The 19,505-nt window shown below is 37.0% G+C and overlaps 2 protein-coding genes across 3 annotated transcripts in view; one reads left to right on the forward strand and one right to left on the reverse strand.

Moving 5' to 3' along the window:
* ttf2 (transcription termination factor, RNA polymerase II) overlaps positions 1-8,459 on the forward strand; it is a 36,566-nt gene extending 28,107 nt beyond the window's left edge. Inside the window, exon 24 of the mRNA XM_079428875.1 lies at positions 8,197-8,459. The gene's annotated coding sequence lies outside the window, so the exon portion shown is untranslated. The remainder of the gene's footprint in view (positions 1-8,196) is intronic.
* A 234-nt stretch (positions 8,460-8,693) lies between these two features.
* LOC306877237 (UDP-glucuronosyltransferase 1A5-like) lies at positions 8,694-18,647 on the reverse strand. 2 transcript variants are annotated; one of them, XM_079428879.1, is made up of 6 exons: positions 18,079-18,647; positions 17,696-17,955; positions 12,877-13,008; positions 12,394-12,481; positions 9,852-10,071; positions 8,694-9,494 (listed from the first exon to the last, which is right to left on the reverse strand). In XM_079428879.1, the coding sequence occupies exons 1-6, from the start codon at positions 18,536-18,538 to the stop codon at positions 9,215-9,217; spliced, it is 1,440 nt and encodes a 479-aa protein (XP_079285005.1). In that variant the 5' UTR covers positions 18,539-18,647; the 3' UTR covers positions 8,694-9,214. The 2 variants fall into 2 exon arrangements, with proteins under 2 accessions (XP_079285005.1, XP_079285004.1); XM_079428878.1 differs by having other exon boundaries at positions 17,696-18,647.
* Positions 18,648-19,505: the final 858 nt, after the last annotated feature.

The following is a 19,505-nucleotide window of genomic DNA, read 5'->3' on the forward strand; positions in this document are numbered from 1 at the left end:
TTGGCTTTAAACTAGTTTAAATCACAGAGTCGTTTGTGTTCATCGCTGAATTGAAGCGTTTCACACTGGATCTCACAGCGCTGTTTAGTGCTCGCATGACCGAGTAAACGCATCTTCTCCAGTGAAGCTTGCGCTGCACTGCCGTTTGAACTTTGATCCAAGCGGATAAACTGTCAACAGAGTCGCGCTGTTTCGTTCCGCTTTTGGTGCATAAACATTATATCAAACATTTATCGAACTCTTCATATCGTTTTATCGAGGAAAATTATATCGTGATAATTATCGTTATCGAATTATCGCCCAGCCCTAGTGCAAATGCTATTTTGTAGTCAAGACTTTAAAAATAGAGAAATTTCTTTAATAAGAATAATTTACCTGATTATATTAACTGGAGTAATAAATGTGAAAACTAGCTCGGACTTAATAAAAAAAAATCTGTTAGTGTGGCAATATTAAAAACATGTACTGAAAACAAAAATGTACATACCTGTGATTGAGCCTGATAATATCTAATATTCGTAGATTCCTCAGCAGTATGTTTGTCCTTCTCTTTACAAGGAGTTTGATCATACCAATTTTTGATGTTTTTTTCTGTTAGTTTATAGCACACCCAAGCATCACCGTCAATAAAAATTGTTACGATCCATAATGAAGAAAGAACAAAGTTTCTCACAATGTGTTTACAGAAAATCCTCCAGAAACGTCCGCATGAACAGCATGCCCAGGAGCAGGAACCCAGTGTGCACATTATTGTACATGTTTTAGTTGTTAAGGTCAGTACTAATAAAAGTCCGAAGACTGGAATAAGAGCATATAAAAAGCAGAATGCATCATTGGGAAAAGCATTACATGGACATTGAAAGTCCAGTTTGAATGAGTACTGAAAAACAAGAAATATGAAAGCAATAGCAAATGCACTTCCTGTAGCAAACAGATTATTCATCAAGGCAGATTCAATGGATGGATGATCTGGATGTGGCATATTGACAGAGCTCAGACACGTATGAGGTTTCTACAGAAGTTCTCACAAATTACTGCTTTGCTTTCAGTTTCCTCCTCCCCGTAACGTCAGAATCATGACACCAGAGGGTTTTGGGTGGAAACTCAAGCTCCATATAAACAAAAGTATGAAAGTAAGACTAGGCCATTACTTATGTAAAGTCATTAATCACATTTACATGACATCTACATCTACTGTATGCATTTAGAAGACACCTGAATCCAAAGTGACTTACAACAGAGGAACAAAAAACTATTTAAATAGCTACTAAAGAAGCAACCCTTTCCTACTGTCAATTGTAATAATTCTAAACAATATATACACATAAGTGCTGTTCAAATGCAAATATATGCCACAGAAGCCATGATTTTTGACTGGTCTTCAACACGTATAGTATTTTGAAACACAATGAGATGCAATACAGAAACCCACAATTGTGTTAAAGGGATAGTTCACCCAAAAATGAAAATTCTGTCATTAATTACTCACCCTCATGCCGTTCCAAACCCGTAAGACCTTTATTTTTGGAACACAAATCAAGATGTTTTGGATTTAATCCGAGAGCTTTCTGATCCTCCCATAGACAGCAAGGGTCCTTACACAATCAAGGCCCAGAAAGGTACCAAAAACATCGTCAAAGTAGTCCATGTGACATCAGTGGTTCAATCGGGATGTTATGAAGCAACAAGAATACTTTTTGGATGAAAAAAACAAAAATAAAAATTTTATTCAACATTTTCTTCTCTTCCGCATCTGTTTTGGAGGCGCGTTCACAAGAGCGATATGAGCGCCGCGTAGCGGTTAAGGTCTGTATTTAAAAAAAACGTTGATAAATGGAAGACCAATATACTGTATATTCCGCAGAACCACTGGTAAGAATCATTACATGGGCACTGAAAGTCCAGTTTGAAAGTGTACTGAAATACAAGAAATATGAAAGCAATTGCAAATGCATTCAAAGATCGGATGTTCTGGGTGTACCATGTTGACAGATCCTTGAAGCTCAGACAGATTTGTAGTAGTACATTACAGGTTTGTACACAGTAGTTAAAACATATTCCAGTAGTAGCACACTGTTAGACATTTCTGTAATTTCTGCAGTTATTTACTGTATATCACCCAGTATAATACTGCAAATTCCCTTAACAGTAAATAACTGTAATACCCTTTGCATGATGGGAATTTTCTGTGATGTCAGACCCCACATACAGAGACTTACTGTATTTTTTTTAATTGTTATATACTACTGTATTTACTGTAACGGCCTCTTTGGCGCCATTCTATTGAGGTCGTTTTATTTTCCTAATTTCTTACATTTGGATTGACACGATTTGCATTACACCGTGTCTACAACGCCGCAGCTTAGGACTGACTACACTGGACATGTTACATCGTTTGTATGGTAGGAAAATCCGTTTGTCCTTAAAAACTTTAACTTAAGTTAAACAAGTTTTATGGCTATAGCTGCGTTTTCTACTTTTAGAATTAGTTTGTTATAGTTCTTAATGGAATTTAAGATTTACTGTTTTTTTTTTTTTTGTATTTGTGTTTTAAAGGCAACTGCAATGAAGCATCAAGAAAGACATGAGGAGCAGCGCGAGCCACCCTGAGACTGATAAGAGAACAGCTATGGTTTTGAGAGGTTTGTGTATTTTATATAGGGTTTTGCCTTTTAAAAGTGTGCCAGTTCTGCATCTTGTTTTTCAGATTTGAGTTTTAAACATTAACATTCTCGCCTGAAAAACTCTTAAAACTACATTTCATGACAGAATAACAGTAATATTTAGAAAATTACGCGGGTTTTTGGGCAATGACATTTCACAAGTCCACAAGAACAGACATGAACACATATTGAGAGACGGTTATTGTCTGTGAGAAAATATAAAAGTATAAAATACACTGTTATATATATTTTTTGTGTGTTTGCACACTCTGATGTAATAAGCAGAACACAGCAGAGCGGAACGAGTGAAGGAGAAGCTTTATCCCCTTGTTTCACGCAAAAGTGACGATTCTGGTAAACCAATCAATGTTCTGCAGTGAGTTTAGCTCCACCCTTTTGGTACCCTTTGCTGTGCTAGGTACCCCAACGAAAGGATACCAAAAAAGTGGTACGGTACGGTTCGCTATTTTGGTACCATTCACAACTTCTGACAATGGAAACGGACATAATTGCGTACCGTACCGTACTGTACAGCTCAGTGGAAACGAGCCAATATAGAAACCCACAGTTATGTTGTATGTATTGTATGTGGTTGTTATGTGCTAATTTGTTGTGCATGAAGTAGGGCATTAGCATTTTTTAGATTTTGAAATAGCAGTTAGAACTTTACTGCACTCTCATAAAAATGTGCAAAAACCCCATGTAAAATCCCATTTCACTCTCATGGAGAGTTCTCACTTCTAGGCTACCTGCACCTGACAATATAGGTTGGACAAAAATCACAAAGACTGTCCTTCTATATAGTCAGCCAGCTGTTTAAAAAACAGAATATGTTGATAAACCAGGAGCCACTTCTATTGTATTAGTAGTGACAGTCCATCTAAATACGTGAAAATTCTGAAGCCTTTATTGCATTGCAGCAGTATCAAAGTATTTCAGGCTAAACTTGGTTTATCACTCGTCTCCTACAATACACATCACATAAGCTGCAGCTGTAAGCACCAAGCAGAATGCCAAATATGAGAACCCTTGTTCGGCACAAATAGACAATAAGTGCTGTTGGGGTAACTGTTTAGACAATCTGTACATGTGCATATCTTGTGCATTTTAAAGCCTACGTAGTCAGATAAATGAAAACACAGTACTGTATTGTGGCATGGTTATTTAAAAATAAGCCTATCGATACTCACTATAGCAGTGTTTGTAAATACTAAATTGACGTGAAGAAGACCAAAATCCAGTCATTTATCTGCATATTTAATTTTATTTCCTACTGTAACAGCCTTGACCAAACTACAGTACACTGACAACATAAACTGTAAGATTGTGCCAAACAAGCTTCTTCTATAATTAGTCTTTTTTTAGCCAACACAACACTACCCCTATAAATAGTGTTTTGGCAGAACTATATAGCAGTCAGCAGATAAACAAGGAACACGGAGGTCAGTGAAATCAACAGTATGTTTATTGAACAATGGCAGGTGGAAAAAAGGCAAGGCAGAGGATTCAGGTGAGTAGACTTGAGTGCAAGGTTTCTTGGATCTTATCTGATAGTAAACAGTCCTTTTTCCTTTTCCAGGGAGTCCAAAGCGTTCAACAAAGCGGGGAGTCGGAGGAGCACGAGGAGCAGAGAACAGGAACAACTGGTAAGTAAACAAAGGTAGGTGAGAGTCAGGTAAGTCTCAACTTCTAACGCATGGATTTATTGATCACATTTGCAGATGTTAATATGTGGTGCCAATTAAGGCACAGCTGTAACACAGTATTTTAAGTATTATTTATATTATGTTATTATTTATGGAATTACTGAAATTGTGCCTTAATCAATGACTGTTATAACACTCATATTAGTTGTTATAACAAAAAATGGAAAAATATTCAATATGGCTACCACTACTGGGGTAAAATGCCCCCTTATTTTAAAATACCCCTGCATGCCACTGGTATAAAAGTACCAGATCACATAATTTTCAAAATAAAAATAAATAAATAAAATGTTTTGTAGAGATTTTGTCTACTTAAAGTTATTTTTAAGATGTTCTGCCAGCTGAACAACTACCATGATGTTAAACTACAATACAATCCACTGAACACATTGAGATTAAACTTCATTAGTCAGTAAATATAGTAATATTATATCAGTAAATATAGTAATATTTACTGAATAAAGCCTATAATTTCAGTAGCCATGGGACTGTCCTGACCCCTCACACGTTGTGCACACACAAAAAAACAGAAACTGCAAAATCAGACGGAAGACACGCCAGTAATAAAGGAAGTGGAATGACAAGTGTACAAACTGTCTAAACTCAGACAGTTAATAACAAGATGATTTGACAAAAAGAATATGGTATAAAGATGATCTTTCAGTCTTCCAATTAAGGCATGATTCCACCATTGTGATAGGTCTTTTGTGTTGACATCTATTCTCACAAGCACCTGCAAATTCTCTTACAGAATTTCTGAACCCTTTCTGAATGTCAGACAATGAGAAAAGAGGTACTGCTCGCATGTCTATATACGGTACATGCTGTGCATCATCATATAACATCAGTGAGATGCCAAAAATAAAAATAAGTTACTACATTTTTACTGTAGTCAAACCAGGGTTAATTTTCAGGGTTATGGATTTGACTCTTGCACGTACATGGAAAACAGAATTCTTAAAATGATCTCCTTTTGTGTTCCACATAGGAAAGTTAGGTATAGAACTATGTGTAGGCCTATCTGCAGTGGGAGATACATGCTTTGTATTTATTTTCACATGTGCGGCTCCCTTTCTCGCTCTTGACAGATCTGTCTGGATCTGCTGATAATATATGGTGAGAGGCAGAAGCTTACCGCTTATCACTGTCTGCTATCAGACCCCTATCCCTCTATGATCTGACTGCTCCCTGCTAACCCGGTGGTCTCTCCAACAGGAACAACAAAAGCAGTTTGTAAATGAAACAATAACCTTTGTCATCATCAGAATGAGTAACTTACCCTTTTGCAACCTTGACTGGTGTTATCAGCAGAATACATCCGTTTGAGCCTCAATATCATCATAACTTCAAGAATTGTGGTACAGACATTTTATTGGAAACTGTATTAGCATAAAAACAGTTGTTAAAATTAAAAGGAGGTGGACTAGGGAAAGCATTGCCTTCAAGAGATATAATCACTTCAGCCGGGATGGTGTATTTCAGATCTTAAATGTATCTTTAAAAAAATACAAAATGTAAAATTAATAAAAAGGCCACTTATACAGTAATTGTACTTAAAAGAGAACACTTTAATGACTATATTTCTTAACACTCTAAAGTACACTTTAAAGAGCGCACTTCCTAATAATGTCAAATTAAAGGTTTTGCTTACATTTTAGGTTTTACAAGAAAATTTTAAATCATTATGTTTTAAAGAAATACACTAATTTTAAGTATTGACTAATATAATAAAACGCATATATAAAGCATATCAAAGCACAAATTCATCTTTACAAATGTGTAATTACAAATATATTTAAATAAATGACAAATATCAACATTTAATTTACCATAAATACTTGTCAGTACCTTCTGGAGTACACTTGAACCATATTTCAAAGACAATAGAAACATTAATATGCATTTTTATTAATACACAATAAGTGGGTCAAAATGCACTCTTAACTTAAACTGATTACACTTAAAATAACATTTTCATTAAATTGTGAATAATATTGCTTGTTATTTACAATTAAATGAAAATGCATTTTTTGAATTTATATTAAGTACAATTAAGTGTCCAAAATATTACATTCAGTTCACATTTATGTAGTTTAATATTTATATATTAATATAAATATTAATATAATATATATTAATATAAATATTTATAGAGCTCATAAAGTGGGACTGCAACATTGGTCATATATATATATGACCAATGTCCAATGTTGCAGCCCCACTTTATGAGCTCTTGCTTGCAATTAGCACATGCAATCATAGTGAGAGAAACTCCTTCTGTGCAAGTGACCTACAAAATATTAACAAATGGTCAGTTTTAGCAGAGTTATCATAACAAATCACAATACAGTACTCTTATTTAATTATTTACTCATTCAACAATTGAATTAACACATTTTATTAAATACATAATTGAATTATTCAGTAATTTACATTTATTTATTCATTTTTTACAAGTACTGTCATGCCCAGTTGTTTGTGCCATTGTGATGCATTCCTTTCTCGGTTCTGTCATGTATATTGGACATATAACTCTGTGGATTATCATTAAAGCACCTTAAACTGCATTTGGACCCACTGCCTGTTTGCTACTTGTGCTCAATCGTAACAAGTACAATGCACAGTAGTTTAAGAACTTCTGAATAATTGTTGCAATGACTTTTAACCAAATGGTTCAAAGTTGATTTTTAGTGGATATATGAAGTTCACACAGGTGTCCTATCAGAATAACCACAGGTGTAGGTCTTTGATTTAAATATAAATGTTACCCTAATGTTTGACAACAAAGTCTAATAGTAATTTTATATTTAATTTCAAATATCATAATTTCAAACCCACTTAGGCCCTGATATCTCCTTTCCCCCAATGCCTTTGGGTAGGCACTCTGGATGTGCCCCAAGCGAGGCGCCCCTCTTCTGGCACAGCTTGCATGCTGGGGTGCTTGCCATTCAATGCAGATTGGCTGGGCTGGGAAGAATGTCATACACTGATTTGATGAGAAACTTAATGCGTAATGGTTCTTCTCTCCTGAGCTCTGACCAGGTTATTTTGCAAGCTTCTGCATGCTCCCATCCAGTCCAAGATCCTTGTTTGCACATGCTGACCATTTTGATGTAGCTCTCTTCCTCCACCTCTGCCTGTATCTTTTTTTGCTGAGTTCCAGATCTAGACTTGGGGCACCTACATTCCTCCTCCGCAGACTTGACAATCATATTCAAGGCCAAAGAGACCAGTGAAACAGAGATTGTACAGCCAGTGATTGTGCCCTTGTCCAGCTGATGCCAGGCAGATGTTAGCGGTCCTGAAGTGACTCTCAACCTAAAGTCACTATAGTAATCCAGAATGGTACTTCTGATCTTCTCTGGAACATGATACTTTATTAGTGCTATTTCGACAAGCTTGTGTGTACAATCCATACGCGTTTGTTAGATCTAACCACAATTACCAAATAACTGATTGCAATTGTATTTATTTTGTAATTAAATTACATAATTCTGTCATGTAACTACTCCCCAACACTGTTTACATGTGTGTTTTTAATAAGCTATGCTTAAAGGCAAAACATGTACAAATTTCATCAGTCAACAGCATTGCTGAGCATTTTTTTTTCTTAAAACTCCAGTGTCTTAAAAAAGCGGTTTAAAAAGTCACAATTTTGTTATTATTTATAATACTGATCTGTAGAGATACTTTTTACTATTTTTTTCATTATGATTCATTATGAATCATTCATTTTCATTATGAATAACAATTAAAAACAAAAACATATATAGTCCCATTTTTTATTTATCACAAGTGATAATCTACAGACATGGTTTACATTTCAGATATGGTAAACTTACCTCAGAAGTGGATGTTTGTTTTCAAACCGGTTACAATCCAAGACAGATTAGTGTTCATGCTCTTCCATCATCAAACTCAAGGTACAGTGCATGTCCCAGCACCTCACACCTGTGTACTTGTCTGACATGTGTATATCATCTCTAGACTTAAATATTACCCACCCCATTGTGTCTTTTTTATTATGTATATTATGTAGTTATTCCCTTTGTTTCATTAAGAGATCACTCATACATTCTAAACTATCACCATTCAGATCCACTGTAGTGTTCAATAGCGTTCACAAGTTGGCAAGATTTTCTGATGTTTTTAAAGTCTCTTATTCTCAACAAGGATGCATTTATTTGATTTAAAAAAGTCAAATTTTTAAATATTGTTACAATAACCTTTTTCTATTTTAAATTTATTCCATGTAATGCAAAGTTTAGATTATCTGAATTTCCACGTGATCACGATCCTTCAGAAATCACTCTAATATGCTGTTTTGCTGCTCTAGAAATATGTTTATTAACAGAAAACAAATATATTTGATCTTACTCAGACATAGTATTAAAAACTATAAATCTTAGTAGTGTTGTAATAACCCTTGTCATTGCATACTCTGAATGAGGATTTCAGCTGAAAGCAAGTGCCTGCTTCCTTTTATCAATGCTTTGTTGGTCAATGACTTAACAGGTGTCTTCCAATAATTCCCAACTGTTAAGTAAACTCCAGACAAACTTGCAAAGCACCATTATGTCATATTATCTAAACTAATGATCTATAACTGAGAGATAACCAAGCAAAAAGATTCATATTCCAAGGTGTTTTCAACAATTAGTTTAACCAGACCTTACTAAAACATAAATTGAAATGTTTATCTGACACACACAGTAGGTTTTGTGAGGCTTTATTCAAGTCAATAATCCAGGTCAAGGAGGTATTCAAATTATAAACACAGATTAAACCAGGCTCTAAACAAGCACCCCACCAAAACAGACACTGCAAATTAACGACTTAATATATCTACTCCCTCTTCTTTTTCTGAGTTTTCTTGAAGCACTTCCTGAAACAGAACATGCAGCTTTTGACCGTCACAAAAATACCAGTCACTAGAATGAGAAGGAGAAAGCCAATGACGTCCAGAGAATGATACTGAATCCAGTTCAGCTCGTGGGCTGCAGGTCTGAGATGCGCTGCCCCTTTGTGTCTCATAACAAACTCAGTCCAGAACACAGCCAGGTCCAGAGGCTCAATGGGACGGTCTCGGTGAATAGCTGAAAGCTCTGTCATCTTCTCCTTGTAGCTGTTGAGTCAAAGATCAAGTATATTTATATTTTGTTGCATTCAAAAGGACTGCAGTCCTTAAATTAATCTACACCGTTTACATTTTACTTTGAAATATTTTCCACTCAGAAATTGCTAGTAAATTTCACAAATAATTATAAAGAAATAAAAATGTAATTACAGAAAGACTGAAATAACATCTTTTGTAAAACATACTACAATAAACTTTTTTACAATTTCGAAAAATCATTTATTATATTTATACTCTAAATATAGTCTTATATTTTACTGAGTTAAGTACGAAATGCTGCATAAATAAAAACAATGCATCAGTGCATAAACTGATTTCGTGCATTGGCTGAACCTGATTGTTTACCTTTTGTCGTTGATGACCTTCCTCAAAGCAACCAGCAGTTTTTCTGCAGTCAGATCATAGATACTCAGGGTTTCTGCAACTCCTCGAGACACTAAGCGCTGAACGTTATCCCCTTGGTCACCAAACAGAGGAAGCATCAACATCGGCACCCCATTACAGATTCCTTCATAGATCCCATGTGATCCACCATGTGTAATAAAAGCCTTAACCTTAGGATGGCCTACAACATAACATTTCATTCAGTATATTAGTGATGAAGGAGTGGAATCCTGGATCTATTACGGTCTTCATATATATATATATACACTGCTCAAAAAAAATGAAAGGATCACTTTTTAATCAGAGTATAGCATCAAGTTAATTAAACTCCTGGGATATTGATCTAGGCTGTGTTTCCCAAAAGCATCGTAAGCTGATCGTAGCTCCATTAGTTTGAATGGGTCTACGATGCACTTAAACTTATGATGCTTTTGGGAATCGCAGCCTTGGAGAGTTAAGTAGCAGAGGGGGTTGTTAATCAGTTTCAGCTGCTTTGGTGTTAATGAAAAAAGAAAAAAAAAAACTTTCATGACACACTGCTTAATAATTACACAGTCTTTAACAAGGGAGAGAAAAAAAAACAACATACACAAGCCGAACAGAATAAAGAAAACATTCTGATAAGAGTGCTTTCCAACACTCCTCACTCGCAAACAGTGTTGGGGGTAACGCGAGTTACGTAATAATATTACTTTTTTCAAGTAACTAGTAAAGTAACGCATTACTTTTTAATTTACAAGAAAATATCGGAGTTACTTTTTTCCCATTTATTCACTGTGAACATGCTGTTACTGTAGTTCTAGACTAAATGTGAATGTGCATTAATTCATCCCACTCGCAAAAAACTGATTTAGTATTCATCAAAATGAATTAAAACTGTGAAATGCAAACTCAGAATATGACGCAAACCTGAAATAATTAAATATATTAAATAACACAAATGTATCTAATCCCAGTTTATTAACCAATGTCTTTGCTGACCTTTGATGATCCAGTTCAATCATACTAATAAGCAAAAATGACTTTAGATAAACTAACAGTTCTGCTTCATTGTTTTTTTTTATTGCTGAAGAGTGTTGAACCTTCTTCTCCTGCGTTCTACTGTACAGTAGTACAGTAGTAAGTAACGTAATTAGTTATTTTTTTAGGGAGTAACGCAATATTGTAATGCATTACTTTTTAAAAGTAACTTTCCCCAACACTGCTCGCAAACAGAACAGAATGATCAATTAACTGGTTTCACTCTAGCCTGGGTTCCTCCTCCTTTTCTTCACTCAGTCCTTTTGTGAACATGTCAGCAACCATGTTGTCAGTGTTGCAGTACTTCAGATCTATTTCTCCACCAGCAATTTCCTCCCAAATGAAGTGGTATTTAATGTCAATGTGTTTGGCGCGTCCGTGAAATTGAGTATTTGTTGTGATAAAGATAGCAGATTGATTATCCTCAAATATCACTTTTGGTCCTGCTTGGTTGATCTTTAGATCTGTCATTAGTTGTCGCATCCAGACTGCTTCTTGCGCTGCACTTGCCAATGCCATGTACTCAGCTTCAGCAGTGGAGAGAGCTAGTCTGTTTCTTGCTTCTCCAACTCACAGCTGCTCCAATGAACATATATCCTGACATGGACTTGAGGTCATCTTGGTCGCTAGCCCAGTCTGGATCAGAGAATCCAATGCATTCCTTTGGCTTGTCTTTGCTGTATGGCAGACCTAAATTCAAGGAGCCATTTAAGGTATCTCTTGATACGTTTAACAGCAGTCCAGTGATGCGTCATAGGTTTAGCACAAAATCTTGCAACGTTGTTCACTGCGTAAGCAATGTCTGGTCTTGTTCTTGATGACAGGTAAAGTAGACTACCAATAGCAGACTGAAATAGTTTTGGATCCTCTGTCATCAGAGTGTTTGACAAGAAGTCAATCATTATTACATATTTGGGTCTTTAGTGACCCGGACCTATATATCAAGCATGGATGGATCTCTGACTGCTGCAATAGCAAAAAACTCTCGATATTTTAAGAACAATTACAGAAGAATAAAATAAAGCATATTTTGTTACCTTTTGAAACTTAACAGGGCTCAGTTTGAGCAGATGATTTTACCATCGCTGTCATCGTCATAGCGCACTTCCACAGCATCTGGCTCATATTTGCGATCTCAACCATATTCTCAAAACTGTTGTTTTCAATGACTACTGTACATATTCAATATTTTTATCACTGGCAGCTTATTCACCACATCCACCATCAAATGACAGTGACAATTATATTTCATTGCATACAGTAATTGCTCAGCAGTGAAGCCATTCAAACCAAGTTTTTGCTGATGATATTCTTTTGTTTTATGCCTGCGGTAATTATGAGTGAAACATCACTTTAAGGTCTTCTAACTCATTAGAAACTTCTAGAAAAGTGTGTTAGAGCTGGTTGGAGCAACAGTCTGCAGGACATTTGCCCTCTAGGAGCAGGATTGGACACCCTTGGTCAAAGAATAATAGAAACATACCCAAGAGATCATTTTGTGGCAGCCACTTCATCAGTTTGACATTCTTTGGAGCATTTTCAGGGACTGGTCCAGTGTACCTCCATAGTACCTATAAATCAAAGATGATGAAGGTTAATAATATGCAGCCATATAAACAATCATATAATACCATGCGTTAATTTGTATAACATTTTGTTTCAGAAAATACATGGTGGGCCATCAGAGTTGCCAAGTCTGCCTATTACAAGGGATTTTGGGGTTGTTTTTTTTCTGGGCCTGGGATTGTTTCAGTTGCATTGCTTTCTATGCAGGGTCAGAAAGCTCTCGGATTTCATCAAACATCTTAAACATCAAACATCTTAATTTGTGTTCCAAAGTTGAACAAAGGTCTTACGTGTTTAGAACAACATGAGGGTGAGTAATTAATGACATAATTTTAATTTTTGGGTAACTATCCCTTTAAGCATTTAAAAGTAGTCTTTTATTTTTTAAATCCTCACTTACCCTCTGAGGTATCTGCCTAAATGCCTCAAAGAACTCTCTGGCTTTGGCCTCGGGTAACTGTGACACCAAGGAGCCCAGAGTGAAGACCACAAACCCATGCTCTCCAGAACCGTTCACAAACTCCTCCAGCTCCTGCACAGAGAACGGATGTCAGCATTGAACAGGCATCATGTTCTAAGGGCACCAAGGTTACATTGCTCACTCACACAAATACCTACATGAACTACTGTAAAGCAGCATACTGTAACATAAAACAGATCAACCTATTGGTAAAAGACTTTGGTGGTGCAAAGGGGCTTGCTGGGGCTCTAGCCCCATCAGAAATTTGCACTGACACAGCCTTCCAAGGATTTCCTAATGATTTCCCTGTTTTTTAATCCTATCACTTTCATTTAAAATAAAAAGTCATCAAAAACCTGAAAAATAAAATAAGGTTTAACAATTGTTCTAATGTGACTATGTACTGTATAAATAATGGTCTTGATGGGGGGAGGAGTCAATTAGGCTACGCTCAGGTATGACAGGCATTAGCAAGCTCCTCATCAACAGCAATCATCATAATGGAGTGCTATTAAATATGAAGCAAATGACCACAGATTTCAGACACATCTCAGAGTAATCCAGAAGATACCAACAGATGTATTGTATACATCTGTTGGTATCTTCTGGGCACGTTTGTCAGTCAGCGAAAATTAGATAAACATGTTTAATTCACTACAGGAGGCCTTTATTCACCCTCCGGAGCCGTGTGAGGCACGTTTTATTACGGATACATGCACTTTATTTTACTATTTTTGGACTCTTGAACAAAAACACCTGCCTACTCCCATTCTAACACTAATTTTTAGGGGGTTTTTTTTAGGGTAATTTTTAATATAACTCAGATTGGATTCGTCTTATACACCTAGGATGGTTCGAGGGTGAGTAAAACATGGGCTAATTTTCATTTTTGGGTGAATTAACCCTTTAATATGTGGGGGCATGGTAGGCTTTCGGTGATTGGCCCAATGGGAAAAGTTCAGGTGTTTCCGATTGCCAGTCAATCACGGCATGATTTTAATTTCCTCCACAGCCAACCACAGGCCCAGGCCTGGCACTTCAGCCTCACCTAACCCTTTGTTAATCCGGCCCTGACCAGCTCCTCCACAATCGGCTTCATCCCTAACCAGTGACTGCCATCTGATGGAATAACCAACAGTTTCCAAGCTTCAGTTGAACCAAAAAGGAACACACCCAGAAGCAACCACTTGCCAGTCCTTCTATCAGTGGTGTGAAGTACAGTGACAGTTGAAAGAGATTAAGGAAGGAAAACACTCATGCACTGTACTGATTACACTGTAACCAGACAAGTTAAAGAACACTCATAAATGAGTCAGGACTGGGTTCAAAGGTTGATGATGGTTACAACTAGAGGGATGGGCTCAATCCAAGTATTGAAGTAATCAGTGGGTCTTATTCCTTATTGTTTGTTGATTGTGTAATCTTTTTGTGGGAAGTACTTCTGTCTGCATAAATATGAATAATGTGTGCACACTTGAATTTGTTCTTTGTTCCTTGTTCAAATGGAAAGGTTAGGATGTGTCGTGTGCTCTGTGTTTCACCCATCCAAGTGCACACACACACACACACACACACCCAGTGTGGTGGGCAGCTATTTTTGCATAGAATGAGGATGCTGTCCTCTGTAAAAAGTCCAGCACAGAGATATTTGGATTATAATTCTCGGGAACCCCACCCTCTCTGATGTGTGCTCCCGGGGGCACTAGTTTCAGAGCAATTCAGTGCATGAGTAAATCTAAATCTAACACCTGCAATATCCTACAATATTCTTGCTAAAAGTTGTGCTGTAAAATAACAGTAAAATACGGGCATATGTGGTTGTCAGTAGTGCACTGTTAATTTACAGCTTTCCTTCTTTACAGCATGTAACCATAATACCATGAAGTTAACTTATTTTAGTTGGGAAATTGATTGCTTTGAACCATTCAAGTTTAAAAACTAATATTATATGGTGTAAAAATTAAACCGCGAACACTGCTCAAACACTTAAAGGTGGGGTAAGTGATTTCTGGTAGGATTTCTAATGATAGGATTTCTTGACAGTTCATTATCATTATTTTTATATTTTTAAAATATATCAAGGTGGCCCAAATCTCTGTTGTTATTGTTTGTTCTTTCTATCTCTGCTCATATTTTAATATTCATTTGTCTGTATAATGAGTGTGTTGTAGGTCTGTGTTTTATTGGATTTCTCCCCTCTTCCCACCCTCTTGACTAAAAAAAAAAAAAAAAAAAAAACATTTCTTGAGGAAGCAGCACTGGCGTTCAGATAGCTGATCAAAGTTTTAGGGGTGATAGAGCTAAATAAACCTTCAGATATATTTATATATACACATTTATTTATCTTGATGAAATATATCTGAAGGGGACAATGGATGCAAAATTAACTTTTACATGGTGTTTGTATATAAATGTGTCTTATGCAGAATTCAGACTGCATGAAGTTGTTGGATCGCCGTTGTTTTCATACTGCAGGACTATCAAGCCCTCTGGTGCTTCTCGGTCACTTTTATTTTTAAATCACAGCTTCGGAATGGTACGAAACTTGGTGACTTTTAGGGCATTTGGAATGTGAACACACAAAAAAAATTGAAGCCATGGTTCGAGTAGGTTAAGTGGTCATAAAGAAAATATTCACACTTGTGGTCTTCGGTCAAAAACCATAGGAAATGAATGGGAAATCGACAAAAATTCAGAGAATTCACAGACTTTTTCTGTGTACAATCTATAAATCTGCCACAATGCATAAAAGAGTACACAGCAATGACGGGGTGAAACTCTAAAACATCAAGGCCTGGTTTCACAGACAGGGCTTAGACTAAACCAGGATTAAGCCAATGTTCAATTAGGACATTGAAGTAAGTTTTTTATTAAACCTGTCTTAGAAAAAACATTACTGTTCACGAGTTCACACTTACATATAATAATAACGGAGCAAGTTTATGCGTATTTGGCGTGCTGTCCAGGGGGAGGGCTCCGAGCTCGGTAATCATTCCCGAGCCCGGGGTACTCCCCTCGACCGGGGAGAGGGTACGAGCTCGGCATTTAGCCCGGACCCAAAGTGCTCCCCCCCCCCAAGTGCTCCCCCCCGTGCTGGGGTAGGACCGGCTGTGGTGAGGAGTCGGGGTGGTGGAGGGATGTCGGAAGACGAGAGATAATGACGGTAAGACTGCTTGGTTATTTATAGGGATTCTCTCTCGTGCTGATTGGATAAGTGGTGTGATTGCTGATGATGAATTGCCGTGTTAATTATCTGCGCGTGCTCCTCCCGAAAGTTGTTAATAAAACATCACGTGTGCATCTAAAGACAAAACAAAGGCACTGATAGGTTTTAAGATCAGTCAGTGCAAGTTTCTTTCAGTTGAATCAGCTCAGACTTACATTTTAGTCAAGGACTAGGCTTAAGCCTTGTTTGTGAAACCAGGGGCAAGAGTGTAAAACAGACACACACACACACACACACACACACACTGAAATGAAATGGTATGGCTATAACCATATAGCCAAAACGAGTCAGAAAACTTAAATAGGTTGAAATCAGATCAGACCCAGAAGGATTAAGCTCTGATAAAACATTCCTGTTCATTTTTGTTACATTTTTATAGAAGTATCATTTTTTTTGTGTGTAACAAAATGCTTTCTCTGTGTTCAGGTTTGACTGTAGTAATAATAATTCAAAAACTGACGCTTCAAATCAACATTTCACAAAATGTGTTACATTGATATTACTGTGAGGAAAAAAAATTACATTTTAGGTGTCCAGTCACTTTTGACCATGAAGACCCACAAGCGTGACTCCCAAATAAGGAGCACCAGAGGGCTAGGGTAGCATTCAGTTGCTGCTGTGTTCACACATACAATAGGAAGAATCACCGACAACTCTGTCAGGTCCGCAAACTACATTCCATATAACTCCTCCCCGAACTTCCCGCTGTCCTGTATCTTGCTCTCTCATCGGCTGTAGGTCAACGCCAACGTATTTTTCAATCAGAAATCATTTCACACAGCAGGATTTTGAATAGCCGACAGGTCCAGATATTTCACGAGCCTCAGCAACACATCGGCGATTCTCTCAGATCATGTCTTTGATAATTCACACTGCGTGATTGTCACTTGCGTGAACGAGCACCGATTTCCCTCCGATTTCAGGCATTTGTTGTCAATTTTGCAAAAACCTGGCTGCTGTACAAATTGGCGCAGTGAATCGTGCTGTGTGAACTCTGCAATAGCAGTGTGTGAACACAACCACCCTACAATTATAAGAATCTATTCACTCCTCTTTTTTTAATCCCCCCCAAAAAAGTTTATCTTAAGAAGTACTAAAGAATATTTTTTAGTATATTAATTACAAAATTAGTGCATGAAAAAAGAGCACTTTTAGTACATTGTGGAAGTGCACTTTTTTCCACCTTGGCTGCGCTCAAGCACCTGTAGCAACAACATCTCTACAACAATGCAGGTGTTGGATGTAAAAGTGAACATAAGAGTCATTTTCATAATTTTCTCCTGACATCAGAGCCACTGAGGTGCAGTGGATTAGTTTTGTTTTTGATGGTATTGCACCAATACACAAAAGACTGAAGAGAAGGGTGGAGTGAGCAGTAGCTCATTATCATTTAAAGACACATGCACTGAAATGGCTCTCTTTGAACAGAGCTGTTTAAAAAGGATGTTGTTTTACACGACCATTGGGAAATTTCACTGATAATGTCAATGCAAATGTATGCAGTTACATGCAAATCTAATTATGGGAGCTTACTTGTGACAATGGTTTTGGTTTCTTGGTTGCCATTCCTCCAATCATGACCATGTTTGGCATCAGCGGTCGTGGAAATTCAAAGGCAAAGTCGAAACGCATAAACCAGAGAGCTGCACGGCTCATGATCTCCACCATCGATGTTTTTCTCTGCAGTACCCGTGAAGCGATCTCATCAGCAAGAGTAAACAAACGTCTGCAAGCCGTGGGCTTCAATAGGCCTCTGAACAGGTTCACACTTCTTTGCCAAAGATTCATGCGGTCTGTAAAGTGGGTATTACGCTGTGGAACATAAGAAGCTGGAGCTGGACATTGACTGGCAAGAGTATCAACACCACAAGGAAGGTTTATTTGACTATAAATAGCTGGAATGGAGAGATATTCACCAACTATAGCTCCAACAGGCTCAAATGGATCTGTGAGAATTGCATCAAAGTTGTAATCCTGCAGTTTTTTCATCAAATCCTTGTTGAAGAGCAGACTCTCTGCGCTCCTCAATATAAACGTTTGCAGAATATCCAGTGAGATGATGAATGTCTGAAACTTAGCCAGGTCTGTGGAGATATCAATACTCACAATTGTGTTTAACTGATCTACTAAGTTCGCTTCTAATTCAGCCTTGGTGTAGTTGACTGGATATGTCAGAGTGGTGGTATGCTCTGAAGGACCCATAGTCATGCTTGCCTCAGGGACAACGACCACAACCTGGTTTCCTCTTCTTCCCAGCTCCTCCACAATAGGCTTCATCCCCAACCAGTGACTGCCATCTGATGGAATAACCAATAGTTTCCCAGCTTCAGCTGAACCAAAGGCAAAGACACTCAGAAGCAACCACATGCCAGCCATTTTATCACTGGTATAATAAAATCACTCACTGTGGCTTTTGCCAGCAAGAGGAAATGTCAACAAGAGACAACCGGTTAATGTGTAGCTTAAACTACTCTAATATCTTACAGTGAGTCTGGTTTATGTTAGCAGAGGTGGAGAACCCAGCAGATAGGTGGGACTAAGTCTATATAAAGCGGTGAAGCAACCAGTCAGGGTGAAAGTCTAAAAGCATGTTATGTCATGCAAAAAGTTAAATAGGGACAGATGCAAATGGCTAGTAATGGAAAAAAAGAAGAAAAAAGGAAAAGCATTTAACTTTTGCACAGATATATACTTTTTTATAAATGATTCCTGTTCTTGTCAAATGCGAAACTCGTAGCAAACATAAGGTCTTGTTATTAAAACAGGTGTGTATTGGACTTTTTGAGATATGCTACATATTGGATGAGTGTGTAGAGAATCAAAAGTTTTAAAAATGAATGAAGACATGATGTAAAATATGTATTTGCAATTTTACCTCCCATTTGAACAGAAATTTAAATATAACAGAATACTGTTAAATGTTCATCAATAATCTATCACCTACTAAAAAAGTAAGTAACAATTCACTTTAAAATATACATTTGTAACAGACACTAAAATCGGTAGAACAATGTGTAATTAAAGTTTATTAATGATGCAAATTGTGCTCTTATAAACATTTCTTTTTACAGAGTGAAGCATGAACTTGAGGATAAATTTCAAACACAGCCGGTATTAAAATTCTGTATACTTATATACTTATAAGGACAGAAGGATTTTAGACCAGGTAATCTTGCAAACTGTGATGATGTTTGGAATGATTGGTTATACAATAACTAACGATCCAAAACCTTGCATGACTTCCCTCTGTAGGAACTGCAAGGCAACTGCATTAGTTTTAGAGTAAGATTGTACACTGCTACTGAAATCACCGTAAACAATTATATTTGCCAGTTAGTTAACA

This window comes from Barbus barbus (genome assembly GCF_936440315.1).
Source record: "Barbus barbus genome assembly, chromosome: 11".
Taxonomy (NCBI): Eukaryota; Metazoa; Chordata; class Actinopteri; order Cypriniformes; family Cyprinidae; genus Barbus; species Barbus barbus.